The 14,119-nt window shown below is 37.3% G+C and overlaps 1 protein-coding gene across 2 annotated transcripts in view; it reads right to left on the reverse strand.

The window, feature by feature from the left end:
• TRPC4 (transient receptor potential cation channel, subfamily C, member 4) overlaps positions 1-14,119 on the reverse strand; it is a 436,371-nt gene that overhangs the window by 54,509 nt on the left and 367,743 nt on the right. For both annotated transcript variants that reach the window (XM_005882679.2, XM_014530348.1), the window contains 2 exons: positions 12,402-12,597; positions 7,096-7,290 (listed from right to left, as the gene is read on the reverse strand). In XM_005882679.2, coding sequence (XP_005882741.1) covers positions 7,096-7,290; positions 12,402-12,597 — 391 coding nt within the window. The remainder of the gene's footprint in view (positions 1-7,095; positions 7,291-12,401; positions 12,598-14,119) is intronic.

Here is a 14,119-nt window from a genome sequence, read left to right on the forward strand (position 1 = left end):
GCTCCCCAGTAGGCCCTGCTCTAAGCCCGACCAGGGGCTGCACCTAGGAATTGGGCCTGCCCTCTGCCACCCGGGAGCGGGCCTAAGCCAGCAGGTCATTATCTCCTGAGGGGTCCCAGACTGCAAGAGGGCACAGGCCGGGCTGAGGGACCCCCTCTCCCCTCTGAGTGCACAAATTTTTGTGCACCGGGCCTCTAGTTATAATATAAAGGCATATTAGTATACACTCCAAAGCAATTTATCTTAGAAGTTCAAAGTGACTATTGAATGTCAGGGTATTTATTCCCAAAACATCACTATGAGAACTTTAAAAATTAAAATATGAAGTGAGAAATAAGTGAGGAACGATTTGTCTCATGTCAGTGGTATGATGAAAGCACATACCTAAGTCCATGTATTTTCTGCTTTCCAGTAACATTTTTCAAAGGAAGTATAATTTTCCAGTATAAGAGAAACATGTTTCTGAGCAGTCATAATGTTTTTTACAAACACAACTTCTTGGCATTTAATATGATTGAGAGTAGAAGCAAAATGTTGGACAATTAAACATATTCTGAAATTGTTAGGGGAAGAAACATAATATTCTCCTAGTTATTGGTTAAAAGAAATAAAATAATAAATATTAATCATGCTCTGTTAACCATGAATGTTTTGTTCTGATGAGAGAAAGCACATTCTAACCTGGCTGGGAGTTGTATTCCCTGGGACATGGGAGCTAATATCGGAATACAGTCCATTCTTCTTCCCAAGAACTGCCTATTATTATGGAAAGATTCACATCCTCGTGGCTGGAACAATCTAGTCCAGGACGCACCTGCTCTTTACAAACCCCAACCCCTATTACCTGTAATCTGGTCCCAGAGAGCCCAGAGGTGCCTGCCCTCTTGCGACCCCTGTCCACCTGAGCTTGCGTGACTTATAACCTGTAATGATTATCCCGTGCCTACTTTCCCATGCCTGTAATTCCTACTTCCCCATGTAATCTTTGTCCTTTTACCCAATATAAAGCAGCTAGCTTATGGTGGGGTGCAGAGCAGATTTTTTGTGGATGACCTGCTGCTCTCCCATACTGCTAGCATTATTGGAATAAACACTCATGTATGATCCAACCCTGCCTCTGCTTAATTGGCTGAAGTAGTGAAAGAAAGCCCGGAACCCTTGGTTGTCAGGTTACATAATCTAGTGACTCTGGTGGGATGTAAGTGATTGACTCCTCTGGGGTGAATACTGGCGATCCAGCTTGCTGTTTGGACTAGGGGTTCCTGGGGCTGAGGCCTGGACTCTTTTATTTGCAGCACTGCCAGGAATTTTCCTGTTTTGAGTCCCAGCCCCAGCCTTAGCAATCTCCATCATCTCACCTAAGATGTAAGTTGAATCAAGCATTTCTGTATGACAGAAGAATCAATCTTGTTTGTATGGCATGAGAAGCATTTGCTGCCTCTCATCTGGGCTTAAGGCATGCATTTACTGGGTGAGCCTGACCAGGTCCTGGTAGCAAGAGACCTCTAGTGGTCCTTGCCTGGTATTTGAGCCCTTAGTCTGATCCATTCTGGGACAAGAGACATTGCTCTGCTTCAGTGTTTGTGTTTTGTTTGTTTGTTTGTTTGTTTTTTAAATGCAGGGCATTCTGAAGTTTCTGTGGCTGGACAGACAAGAAGCATGGTGTGAAGCTCTTGTCTGGGGGTTGTGTGTGCCTGTAAATATGATGCATAGAGTATCTCTGTTGATTGTTATTTTGTGACTCTTCGTTGTCTGCTTTACTTGTTTAAAGATGGGGCACATCCCACTTTTCTGGGGACCCCAGCTGCTTTTGGCAGGCTGAACCCATGGCATGGAGGAACTTCCCAGCAGCTGCTGAGAATTCTTAATGTTGGGGACCCTCCCTGCTTTCCTTCTCAAGACATCAGCCACTCCAAATTCTTTGCTAGTGAGAGTTTTGTCTGTCTGTAATGTAACTTTGGTTAAGGGTGTTCTTTGCTTTCTTTCTTATCTTTGGGGGACTTACTTTACTCTTTTTTTATTTTATGAACACTGGGAATTCTCTGTTTCTGCTGTTCAGGCTTCCACTACTCAGAATGAAAGGTCATTTGCTGTGCTGGGTTAGTGTAAGATAATATTCTAAAGTTAATGTCCCAGTCCCTACTATTGAGAATACTCACCTATTTACTTTAGGGGTTGTTTTTGTTTCTATTTTGAAATAGGGTAAGATCTCTTCTTATATGCAAGATTTCATGTTGTTACAGTCTACTCAGAAAGAAAATTATGGGAAATAAAACTTCTACCCCCCCCCCACCAAGTTTTTCTCCTAGAAGGGCCTGAACTGCAGAAGTGCCCTCAAGGAAGGGGGCCACTCCCTCTTTGTAAAGTCTTTGGTAACTTAAAACTTTGGTTCTGCTGGTTTAAATAGTAGAAATTATTAAATATTTAGGTATTTTGAAATAACAGGATACTGGAATATTAATTAATCTGAGTTTGCCTACTTTTGACCTTTTATTACAGAAAAGCTAGAAAATACACTTGAAACTGTTAGTGAATGTTTTATAATAGAAATATGTCTCTCAAAAGTGTAAATATACTTGCCAATCTAAATAATGCTGTTTACTTTTTAGTGATCACCTAAAAATTAAGGTTTCTGAGAATTAAGAATTCTAACCAATTGGAAAGAAATTATATAGGTTTGGTAATAGAAAGAATGAGTCATGGAGATACATTTTGAAGAAAAAAAGAAAGTGAGTTCTAAAGCTGGTTATTTCTGAATACCTAAGAAGGTTTGTGAAAGTTGTAGAAAGGTTTGTGAAAGTTATGGAAGGGTTGTGAAGAAAAATATTAAAAGGAAATTATAGATAATCTGAATAATAGATTTAATTTCATAAATGAGTCTAAAGTAAGCTAATACAGAATTTTTTTACTCTTTTCTAGTCTGCTAAAAGGTAAAAAAAAAAAAAGTCTTTCCTGTTTTTGCCCAGGAAGCAAAAGTTCTATAAATTATGGCAATGGTTATATATTATGTAATATTAATCAGGTACATGATTGCTTAAAAAGTCTACCTTCTTAATTGTGGGAACTGAAGTTTTGCTAGCCTATGGTTGTGTTTAATACCTTTTGTCACTTTGATTGAATAATGATACTGTTGCATAATAATAATAAGGATGATATATAAACTTTTGGTAAAATAAGTTTGACAACCTTCCCAGGGTTTGAATTTTAAGAAACTTTTCTTGACCTAGAATTGGCTTTAGGTCATTCCAATTGGCCCTGGAATGCCTCAAGGATTTGTTTTCTCGCCTTATGAAGGAAAATTTTCTGCTTAAGGTACATGGGAAGCTTTGTCAAATAAAGAAATAATAATCCTGGTATAATTTCATTTATAACTTAATTGTTATTCTGAAATATTGTGTCATTTCATTTATTTATTTATTTATCCTTTTTAAAGATATATATTTTTATTGATTTCAGTTAGGAAGAGAGAGAGAGAGAGAGAGAGACAGACAGACAGACAGACAGACAGACAGACATCAATGATGAGAGAGAATCATTGATTGGCTTCCTCCTGCATGCTCCCACACTGGGGATCAAGCCCACAACCTGGGCATGTGCCCTGACTGGGAATTGAACCGCAACCTCCTGGTTCATAGGTCAATGCTCAACCACTGAGCCACGCCAAACAGGCTGAAATATTATGTCATTTTAAATTTCTTCTTGTCATTTAGAGACAGTCACTGTTTTGTTACGATGCATTTGGAAAAATGTTACATCTTCCAAGGGATCCATGGAAAGGACTCTGACATTTTCAGATCATCCCCTCCTAACTGGATGAAAATTATCAGAACTCTACAGAGTATCTGGATTTATAGAAGTATTGGCAGAAAAAAATCAGGAGAAACAAAAAAATGATTGTGGGACTGAATTAACTGAAAAGAATGATATATTTTTTGTAAATTTTGTGGAAAATATTGCTGATTTTTAATCTTTTTTGTTTTTCAGACATAAGGAAACTTGATTCTTTTCTTAAAGCAATTTGGTAAATTATGTATTTTTCTCCGTATCTTATCCCTCCAGAATTTGTCAATTCTTACTAAGTGAGTCATGGCAAGATGCTTCGTTGCATGAATTCTATAAGACCTGTTTCTAATTGTGTTTTATGAACCAAGACTGACTGGAATGTCATGTCTGAAAGAGAAATGCCTGGACTCTGGATGTCACCAGAAAGCTTTAAGGAATGAAGATTAACTTTGAAGTCAATAAGTGAGCCTTGGAGAAATAGCCTGATACCTTGCTTGGTCAGTGGTTCATGGCAGTCTTTCCAGGTAAGGAACAAAAGTTGCTTTCCTGAGAGATGGCAATGAAGGAACCTCAAGGCATATTGGGAACCTCAAGAATGTGAGGAAATTCACCCAAGTCAACAGGTACTGCAGGAAAACCTGATAGCACTTAAGTGGCTCACTGTCTTTGCCCTGAGGGGATAATTAAAGCTCAGTCATGAAACTCCAGCAAATAAATTTTTTTAAAAACCTATATGATCAATTGCTATTCTTATTGTGTTCATGTAAGTGATCAGGCCAAATTAAAACTAGACTTAATACAATAAATCAATTGGTCTTAATTTGGCTCCTTAATAAAGATGAGGGTGATTTTTCTTTTGGGGGGGGAGTAATTGTGTTTCAGTAGATTCTATAAGACACAATTGTGAATATTAGACTCAAAGCTTTATTTTTTACCTATGAATTAAACTGGATCCTGAATTTATCTCTAGCTTTTACCCCAATAATACAAAAATTTATAACAAAGTTTGTCTCCACCAGATTACAAGCCCTTCTTGTACTCAAGGAATACCACCTCTAGACACCATTGCCACCTCCTTCCATGCCCAGGCTTCATTGTACCGCTGACAGAGAGCAAGGATCTCTTGGCTCTGAAAGAAAACTTCATCCCTCTTCAGCTTGAAACAGCTACAGAAGAAACCCTGTGCCCCTTTTCTCTGAAAGAATTCAGAGCAGGATCCTTGAAGGGGGATGTGGTAGTCAGACAAACATGAGCAGAGCAAAGACGATAGGCCAACTGGGGGAGAAATGAATGGGACCCCGAGACATGTATCTCACCACTCCAACTGCTCTGAAGCTGGCAATTGAGGAACCTATGTAGAATGGAACTTGACATTTTGCCTAGTAGGAGTTGGGATACCTATTGTTAATATATTGAATTATACTCATTCTACTTATTTTGGGAGGAAAGTCATATACTGGGACCTTTGTTTGTTGGGACCCATTGTTTGGGAAAAAGATGCCGGGATGTTTTCTCTAAAGGTTACCGCAGTAGTTACCTGGGGTGAATGTGAAACATTTTACTGGGAGTGCTTCAGTATCTAATAACTACAATATGAATTGTTCTGATAATTACACCATCCTTTATAATAATGGACATACTAAGCTGCCAGCTGGTTGTTTTCTGATATGTGGGGTAACTATCTATTCATATATCCCTGCTAACAGCACCTGTTCCTTAGGACGACTGACTGTCTTTATGTCTCAGAAACATCACAGGGTCCCAACCAAAAAGACCTTCTCACAGCCGTGGCACCAGACTGCAACAATGATCTCCATCTGTGGAGCCCTGCTGAATATATTTCTTTAAACATTTTGGTAATGGTAGGCTCCTTTAATGTAGAAGTGACCTGGCTGGCTTGAGCATGGTAAAAGCTCCAAATGCCACTTCCAGGGCTATTCAAGGGATAAATTGAGAGCTGAGAAATGTCAGGGAGCAGTTCTAGAGAATTGGGCAGCAATAGATTATTTGTTGTTGTGGCATAAACACAGTTGTGAGGAATTGAAAGAAATGTTCTGTTTTAATCTTTCTGACAATTCTCAATTGATAGAAAACAACATTCATCAAATTAAGGAAACCATCTTCAAGATCGTACATTCGCTGTATTCTATCCCTGGGAACTGCTTTCAAGGCAAAAGCAAATATAGTCCAGCAGGATGAGATTTTTCATCTAAACCTAATCTCATATATATATGAGATGATAAAGAAAAAACAATGGGGAATGTTAGGGTTAGAAACATAATATTGGGGACTAGCTATTAGTTATAAGAAATAAAATAAGAAATATTAATCATGCTCTGTAAACCATGATTGTTTTGTTCTGATTAAAGAAAGCACATTCTAACTTGGCTGGGGATTGTACACCCCGGGACATGGGCGCTAACATTGGAATTGGAATGCAGTTCATCCTCCCACCCAAGAACTGCCTGTCATTATGGAAATATTTACAACCTTGTGGCTGAAACAATCTAGTCTGGGAGGCACCTGCTCTTTCCAACCCCCAGCCCCTATTACCTATAATCTGGTCCCAGAGTGCCCGGAGGTGCCTGCCCTCTTGTGACTGCCCTCCCCCTGCTCCATGCCTGCATGACTTGTAACCTGTAATGATTATCCCATGCCTACCTTTCCATGCCTGAAATTCCTACTTCCCCACATAATGTTTGTCCTTCTACCCAATATAAGCAGCTGGCTTATGGTGGGTTGAAGAGTAGATTTTTGTGGATGAGCCGCTGCTCTCACATACTGTGAGCGTTATTGGAATAATCGCTCATATATAATTCAACCCTGTCTCTGCTTAATTGGCTGAAGTAGCGACAGACAGCCTGGACTCTTTGGTTGTCCAGTTACAAAATCACTGTGCTTGAATATGGCACAGTATTTTCTAGTTATAATATTCATATAATCATTTAATTGAGAACATTTTATCAAACATAATATGCTCTTGTGTTAGACTCTAAGAATAATGGAAAATATTCAATATGAAATACAAATATATTTAAATACACAATTATTTTTAAATTATTTTTGATGATGCTTTACTAGAAATGAATTATAGTCATGTAGGTTTCTGTTGTTGTTTTATTTTTATTGTTGAAAGTATTACAGATGTCCTCTTTTTTTCCTCATTGTACCCTTCTAGCCCACACCTGCCCCTGACCCCAGGCCTTCCACCACACTATTGTCTGTGTTTGTGAGTTATGCATATATGCTTACAAGTTCTTTGGTTAAAGAACAACTAAAATAAAGAGTAATACTAACATGTTATGTTCTTACCCCTATTGTTCCAAAGCTTTCTGGTTTTCTTCTTATCTTTTTCTTGCACAGGTGTGTCCATATCCATTTGATCAGGTACCAAAGAGATTTGGGGCTCGGAATGACATTGAAGGGAGTAGGCAGGGTACCTCCTTCTTCAAAATAACTCATCCAAAGCTTTGTTCGAGCAAATTTCCATTCTATATCTGCATGGTCCTGAAGAGAAGAACATGATAACTGCTGACAGGTTTCTTAATTATTAATGTCAGATAAACATCACAGAGAGCCTGTAACCTGACTTGTGTAGCTCTTGGAACATTAATTACTCATGAAAACACTGCTGACTCTTGGAGATAGTCATCTAAACATTTCAGATGATGGCTTATCCTGGTAAGAGTCACAGCTTTCTTGTAACTTTTCATCCTTCCTTCTTCCCTGAAACAGACATCTAAAATAATTCCATGTTAAAGAGACTACAGTGATTACTTATGCCTTGAGGATGAATTTTAATTTCCTGCATTGCAAGTTTCTATTAGCTCAGTTTCATTAGATTCTGGCCACAAACAGGGCTTTATGTATTATCCAAGACTTTGAACCTCTACTTATGTGAATGTCACCCTCATGGCTGCTCATGGCTTAGCCTCCTGGTATTTCTAGGAAAAGTCTTACTTGATACATTTCCATGTGAATAATTAGTGACCATCTTTAGGCAACAGACATAAACTCAGAGAGAAGTTCCTCTAACAAATGTAGAGTTGGGACTATGACACAACATTGAACCTTGACATAATCCTGGCCAAATGGCACCAGATAGGAGTATGACTGGTGGTTGCCCACAAGCCTGAGGTTATCCTTCATCATCATTTATTTATCATTCTACTAGAGGTCTGGTGCATGAAATTTTTGCATGTTTAAGGTCCCTAGGCCTAGCTGGCGATCAGGGCCGACCTCTGGGGTAACCAGTGGGGCGATCAGGGGGCCCCGCTGGCACCCGCCTTGGCTGATCTGGGGCATGCAGGCTGGGGGCAGCTCCTGCATTGAGAGTCTGCCCCCCTGATGGTCAGTGCACGTTATAGCAACCGGTCATTCCGCCATTTGGTCAATTTGCATATTAGGCTTTTATTATATAGGATTTTATTATCTCCTGGGAAAACTTAGGAACATTTATGGCAACTAGATAGAGAGCAGCCATGCTCCTCTTGAATTAGCCATAAATTGAATTAAGTAGACAATCTGGGAAGTAGGAAGTGCTAGAAACTAGGTATACATACAGTTAAATAATTCAAAATAATTCATTTTAACCCATTACTATTATAAAAAGGAACTCAGATTTTGGAGTCAGATAATATTAGACTATACATCATTCCAATATTACAAAATTGCTAGGTGCCAATGAATGCATAGGTTGTATATATCTTTCTACTATGAACAATATATACTTTAGTCTAGGCACTGGACAAATTGTGCTTTCAATAGGAATCACTATATTTAGAAAATGCATGGCCTCCATTGTTGCTTAGCAATTGTCTGACTGGAGGCTTCAATCATTAGATGGAAGCACAGAAGCTATAGTTTCCCACGCATTTTCATTCCTGTTCCTCTCCTCTAGTTCCTTCTTTTTTACTTTCTTTCTAAAAAAGCTTATGGATTCTAATTTAATGAAGAAAAGTATATTTGTTTGCTGCAGTTATGGAGAACGGGATTCAGTAGAATCTGCTTAAGATAATAAAAAGGTGGTCACCTAAAGTATTGGCTTAGCCTGGCCAGTATGGCTCAGTGATTGAGTGTCAACCCATGGACCAAGAGGTCACCAGTTCAATTCTTGGCCAGGGCACATGTCAGTTGTGGGCTCAGTTTCTAGCACTTCCTACTTCCCAGATTGTCTACTTAATTCAATTTATGGCTAATTCAAAAGGAGAATGGCTGCTCTCTAACTAGTTGCCATAAATGTTCCTAAGAGGCAGCTGATCAATGATTCTCTTTCATCTTGATGTTTCTATCCCTCTTCCTTCCTCCCTTCAATAAAACATATTTTAAAAATAAATAAATAAATAAATAAATAAATTATTGGCTTATGAGTAGCTTCTGATCCTCCTGATTCTCAAGGAGTCATATATTAAGTGTTATCTTGATTTCATTATGCTATTTCACTACTAAACAAAGCCTGTGATTCTGAAAGAGTCTACACAAAGTCTCCAATGGTTAGAAAAACTGGAACAGTTGATAGATATATATTTATTGCCATTTTATTGTTCATATTATTGATCATCTTCTTCAAGAAGACCCTTCAACCTTTCATACAATTCTGGTTTGGTGGTGATGAGCTTCTTTAGCTTTTTCTTGTCTGGGAAACTATTTATATGTCCATCAATTTTAATGATAGCTTTGCAGGATAGAGTAATCTTGGTAGTAGGCCCTTGCTTTCATCACTTTGAATATTACTTGCCACTCCCTTCTGGCCTGCAAAGTTTCTTTTGAGAAATCAGCTGAAAGTCTTATGGGTCTCACTTATAGGTAACTAACTGTTTCCTCTTGCTGCTTTGAGGATTCTATCTCTGTCTTTAACTTTTTGCATTTTAATTACAATGTGTCTTGGTGTGGGCTTCTTTGGGTTCATCTTGTTTGGGACTCTCTGCACTTCCTAGGTTTATATGTATGTTTTCTTCTCCAAGTTAGGGTAGTTTTCTGTTATTATTTTTTCAGATAGGTTTTCAATTTCTTGCTCTCACTGTTCTCCTTCCACTCCCCCATGATGTGAATGTCAGTACACTTAAAGTTGTCCCAATGGCAATAAATACATATCTATCAACAATTGAATTGACAAACAAAATGAATAAGCAGAACAGAAACAGACTCATGGATACAGAAAAATTTTTGTTGGTTGCTAGATGGGAGGGTGTGGGGGACTGGGCAATAAAGGTTAAGCGATTAAGATGTACTAATTAGTTGTTACAGAGTAGCCATGGGGATGCAAAGTACAGCATAGGGCAGGGGTCCTCAAACTACGGCCCGCAGGCCACATGCAAATACAAATATTGTATTTGTTCCCATTTTGTTTTTTTACTTCAAAATAAGACATGTGCAGTGTGCACAGAAATTTGTTCATAGTTTTTTGTTTTTTTTAAACTATAGTCCGGCCCTCCAACGGTCTGAGGGACAGTAAACTGGCCCCCTCTTTAAAAAGTTTGAGTACCCCTGGCATAGGGAATATAATCAATAATATTTTAATAACTAGCTGTGGTGCTGAATGAATATGGGATTTATTGGGGTGATCACTTATTAAATTATGTAATGTCTGGTCACTGGGGTGTATACTTGCAACTAATTTAATGATATATGTAAACTGTAATTGAAAGTAAAAAAAAAGAAAAACTGGAACTGAACTATGATGGTGATGACTAAAAACCACCTACTGCTACCCATCTTCTAACCTAGTCAATATTTAAGGCTTCACTTAGCTATTTGCTCTCATAGGAAGCCTGCCCCAACCACCATCAATCTCAGCTGCCTCCCACCCCAGCATGCATGGTCCTTCTCTTCTGTACTTTCATCACATTAGCAAATCCATATTCTCAATATTGAAATCATTTACTTATTTTATCCCTACTACATCACATTTTTCTTGAGGGCAGAGACTTCCTTATTCTGTGTACCCCTAAAAGCAAGCATATATTTGGCATATATTAGATGCACAATAAATATTTGTTTAAAGAATACATGAGTGAATGAGAAACAGGCTTTAGATATGGCCTGCATGATTGCTTTTGCCTTTTAACCATTAAACTTTACTCTTTTTAAAATATTTTATCCTAAAGCTCTGAGTTAGGACTAGCAGAACAAAAGAAAAAGCCCTCAGGGTAAATTCTGGTATTTTAGGACAGGAGGAAATAAAATACTTGGCATGTTCATGCTCCAAGGAGGCATCATATGCAGGATCCTGGAAAGGACACCTGGTTCAGCTTCTGAGTGCCTAGTCTCCTCTCAAGTAGTTTTAGTATTTGGGTTAAACAAAAATAGAGATTTGAAGCTTATTTTCATCTATGTAAGAAGTAACACTCCACAAAGAAGCAAAAAGAAAATGTCATACTATTCTTGAATAGTGTTCTCTTCATAAACTCCATACACCATACATGTTTTATAGAATCCAAATTGTATATACAGCTTCTCTGTCTATAGCTTTATAATTAGAGGCTTCCTAATGTTTTTGAAGGGGTAGTTTGAAAAATAGAATTCACATTAGGAAAATGTGTTAACTAGAAGAATACAGAAGTTCTGATACAAATATATAGGGAGTATCTAAAAATTTTCAGATTTGTAAGATGTTTAAATAAAGCTCCACAAATTTAGCTATTAACATGTAAATCCCAGGACCTAGGTACATCCACATGGGAATATGTTAGACTGTGAATTGGTAAATGAAAATATTTTTTCTTATATTTATGCAGTTTTTCATCTGTGACAGGTTTAAGTAAAATTCAGAATGTTGCCTCTCAAAATAACAATAATAACATTTCAGAGTTTTAGCAATAGATTCCAAAATGCAATATAATTGTAGTTATTTATGGAGAAACTGAGAAGCCTATAATTATCCTTATAAAATGATACTTGTCTAAATATTAAAGACTTAAAAACATATTTCATTCCAGCATGATTTACTTTATTACAATTGTGTTAGCCTATAGATATACATGTAAGCTCTAGGGGATAAAGGGCTTTATCTTCTTTGTTCGTTGCTGTATTTCTAGTTCCTAGAACAGTACCTGGCATCAGAGTAAGTATTCAATAAGAATTTGTAGAATGAATGAATAAATAAGTTAAACTAAGTGTTTGGATTCCAGATTCAATATACAATATACAATATTGAATATACAATATATACAGAATATACAATATTCTGCTACAGAATTCAGGGTTACACTTATATTGCTTTTGCTAGGCTTTAAGAAACTAAAAATCCTGTGACTTTTCCCCTCAGATTCTCCTCTGGACTATTTTTTGTATCTTGCCAAGCTGGCCTGAGTTTGCTTATATCAAGATTGTAGGTTAAATGGAAAGACACAATGCAAATTCCAAAGGACACTTACCTGTTGCTTGCCATAGCTATAATGACTACCTGGAAGGATAAATGTAGTTTATTTTATAATCATGTGTAAAACACTAGAGTAGTATATAGCTAAATATGGTGAATACTGCTTAGAAACTTCAAATTAACCATTTATATTATACTTTTGTCTTATCAATAGCCAATTCCAAACCTTATTTACAATGATGATGAACAATGCATTCTAGGGTAAAATACTGTATTAAAATAAAATTATTCAACTTACGGCAATAAGTTGGTAAGAATTATTCATCATGGCTATTAACATGTTGAGTAGGACAACCAGAGAGATGACATTGTATGTCCCAAACATGGTGGCACCAACAAACTCAGTGAATTCATGCTGTGCTTTAACATTGGTCACATATAAATTGATGAGCCCAAATATTGACCAAAACAGGGACTGGAGTGTCTCAAATAACCTGGAATAAATGTAAAATGAACTAATAACTATATTAATAGAACCAGTATACAAAGACATAACAGTAAAACTGAAATACTGTTACGTATATAAAATTAATTTAAAAATACATGTCCTCCACTGGGTATCTATACAAAAATTTGAAAACATTTAATCATAAAATATATGTACCAATTTGTTCATTGTAGCATTATTTAAGGTGGCCAAGATATGGAAACAACAGAAGGGTCATTTGATAGATGATTGGATAAAAAACATATGATATGATATACATATATATTAGAGGTCCAGTGCAAAAAATTCATAGACTCAGGGGTGGGGGTGGGGGTCCCTCAGCCCAGCCTGTGCCCTCTCACAGTCCGGGAGCCCCTCGAGCGATCACCCCAAAGAGGTAGGCCCCTCCCACCTGGTCAGGGCTCCTCCACGGATCGCCCCTGCAGAGGGAGGCCCCTCCCACCCACCACAGCCTGCCGGCAGGTAGCCTGGGCCTCCCTCTGCAGGGCGATCATGGGGCGATGGCCAGGCCCCCAACCAATCACATTGCACCCACCTTGGCTGGCCTGGCACCAGTGTGTGTCATAGTGTGGTCATCCGGAAGGTTGTCCGGATGGTCTTTCTGCTATTTGGTTGTTCGGTCAATTTGCATATTGCTTTTATTATTATAGCTATTATGAAATACTACTCAGTCATAAGAAAAGATGAAATACTGCCATTTGTGACAACATAGATGGATCTTCAGAATATCATACTAAGCAAAATAAGTCAGTCAGAAAAAGTCAAGAACCAGATGATATAAAACTGAAAGCAACAAATGAACAAACAAGAAAAACAAACAAAAAATCATAAACACAGATAATAGTATGGTGGTCACCAGAACGATAAGGAGGTAGTAAAGGCTAAAGGGGATCAAATATGTGGTGGTGGAAGATTTGACTTTGGGTGGAGGGCACACAATGCAATATACAGATTATGTATCATAGAAATGTATATTTGAAATTCTATATAATTTTATTAGCAAATATCACCCCAATAAATTTAATTAAAAAGAAAAATAAATAAATGCATGAATGACAAAAGAAAAAATACAGGTCAGTAGTAAAATAAAATTTTAGTGTAATTATAAAATTAAACTTAATAAAAAAAATTAAAAATTTGTTTTAATCATACTAGTGTAAATGGTGTACTTGATTTTCCTAAGAGCTTTGAAAGCTATATTTACTTTTCTAGGTCAGAGATGAAAAATCTGATCCACAGCCTGTTTTTGAATGACCCCTGAGTTAAAAATAAGTTTTGCTTTTGCAAACGGTTGAAAAAAAACAACAGAATAAAGGGTGATATTTTATGACATATGAAATTGTATGAATTCACAATTTAATGTCCATAAACAAAGGGTTTTTTTTAGAGTTTATTTTTTAAATTTTTATTGTTGAAAATATTATATATGTCTATATGTCCCCTTTTTTCTCCCATTGAATCTTTAGAGCTCACCTCTGCCCCAGGCCACCCTATTGTCTGTGTCCATG

This window comes from Myotis brandtii, unplaced genomic scaffold, assembly GCF_000412655.1.
Source record: "Myotis brandtii unplaced genomic scaffold, ASM41265v1 scaffold732, whole genome shotgun sequence".
NCBI lineage: Eukaryota > Metazoa > Chordata > Mammalia > Chiroptera > Vespertilionidae > Myotis > Myotis brandtii.